Here is a 283-nt window from a genome sequence, read left to right on the forward strand (position 1 = left end):
AAGTTACCAGATTTATCAGGGCGCAATGCTAAAAAATCCGGCGCATGTTTCAGCCAAGGACGCGGTGAATGATGCTCTAGGATGCAACCATATCTTCGCGGTGAAGGTCTTCATCGACTCCATCATTTCCACGTGCCCTTACACTGCTTTCCACTGCCCTTCGTATAGAGACTACGAGGAGGTGAGTAATCCGTGTGTATAGGTTTGTGTTTTGTGTGGGTTTGTAACCCACAATCTGATTTGTTGTGGCCGATTTGTTGGGAATGTTTGCAGATAGATTGTG

General features: G+C 46.3%; 1 protein-coding gene across 3 annotated transcripts in view; it reads left to right on the forward strand.

Moving 5' to 3' along the window:
• The window catches only part of LOC119587132 (pancreatic triacylglycerol lipase-like), a 19,007-nt gene that overhangs the window by 14,502 nt on the left and 4,222 nt on the right, over positions 1-283 (forward strand). For all 3 annotated transcript variants that reach the window (XM_037935884.1, XM_037935885.1, XM_037935883.1), the window contains exon 7: positions 54-181. In XM_037935884.1, the coding sequence (XP_037791812.1) occupies positions 54-181 (128 nt within the window). The remainder of the gene's footprint in view (positions 1-53; positions 182-283) is intronic.

The sequence above is a fragment of the Penaeus monodon genome, chromosome 22, assembly GCF_015228065.2.
Source record: "Penaeus monodon isolate SGIC_2016 chromosome 22, NSTDA_Pmon_1, whole genome shotgun sequence".
Taxonomy (NCBI): Eukaryota; Metazoa; Arthropoda; class Malacostraca; order Decapoda; family Penaeidae; genus Penaeus; species Penaeus monodon.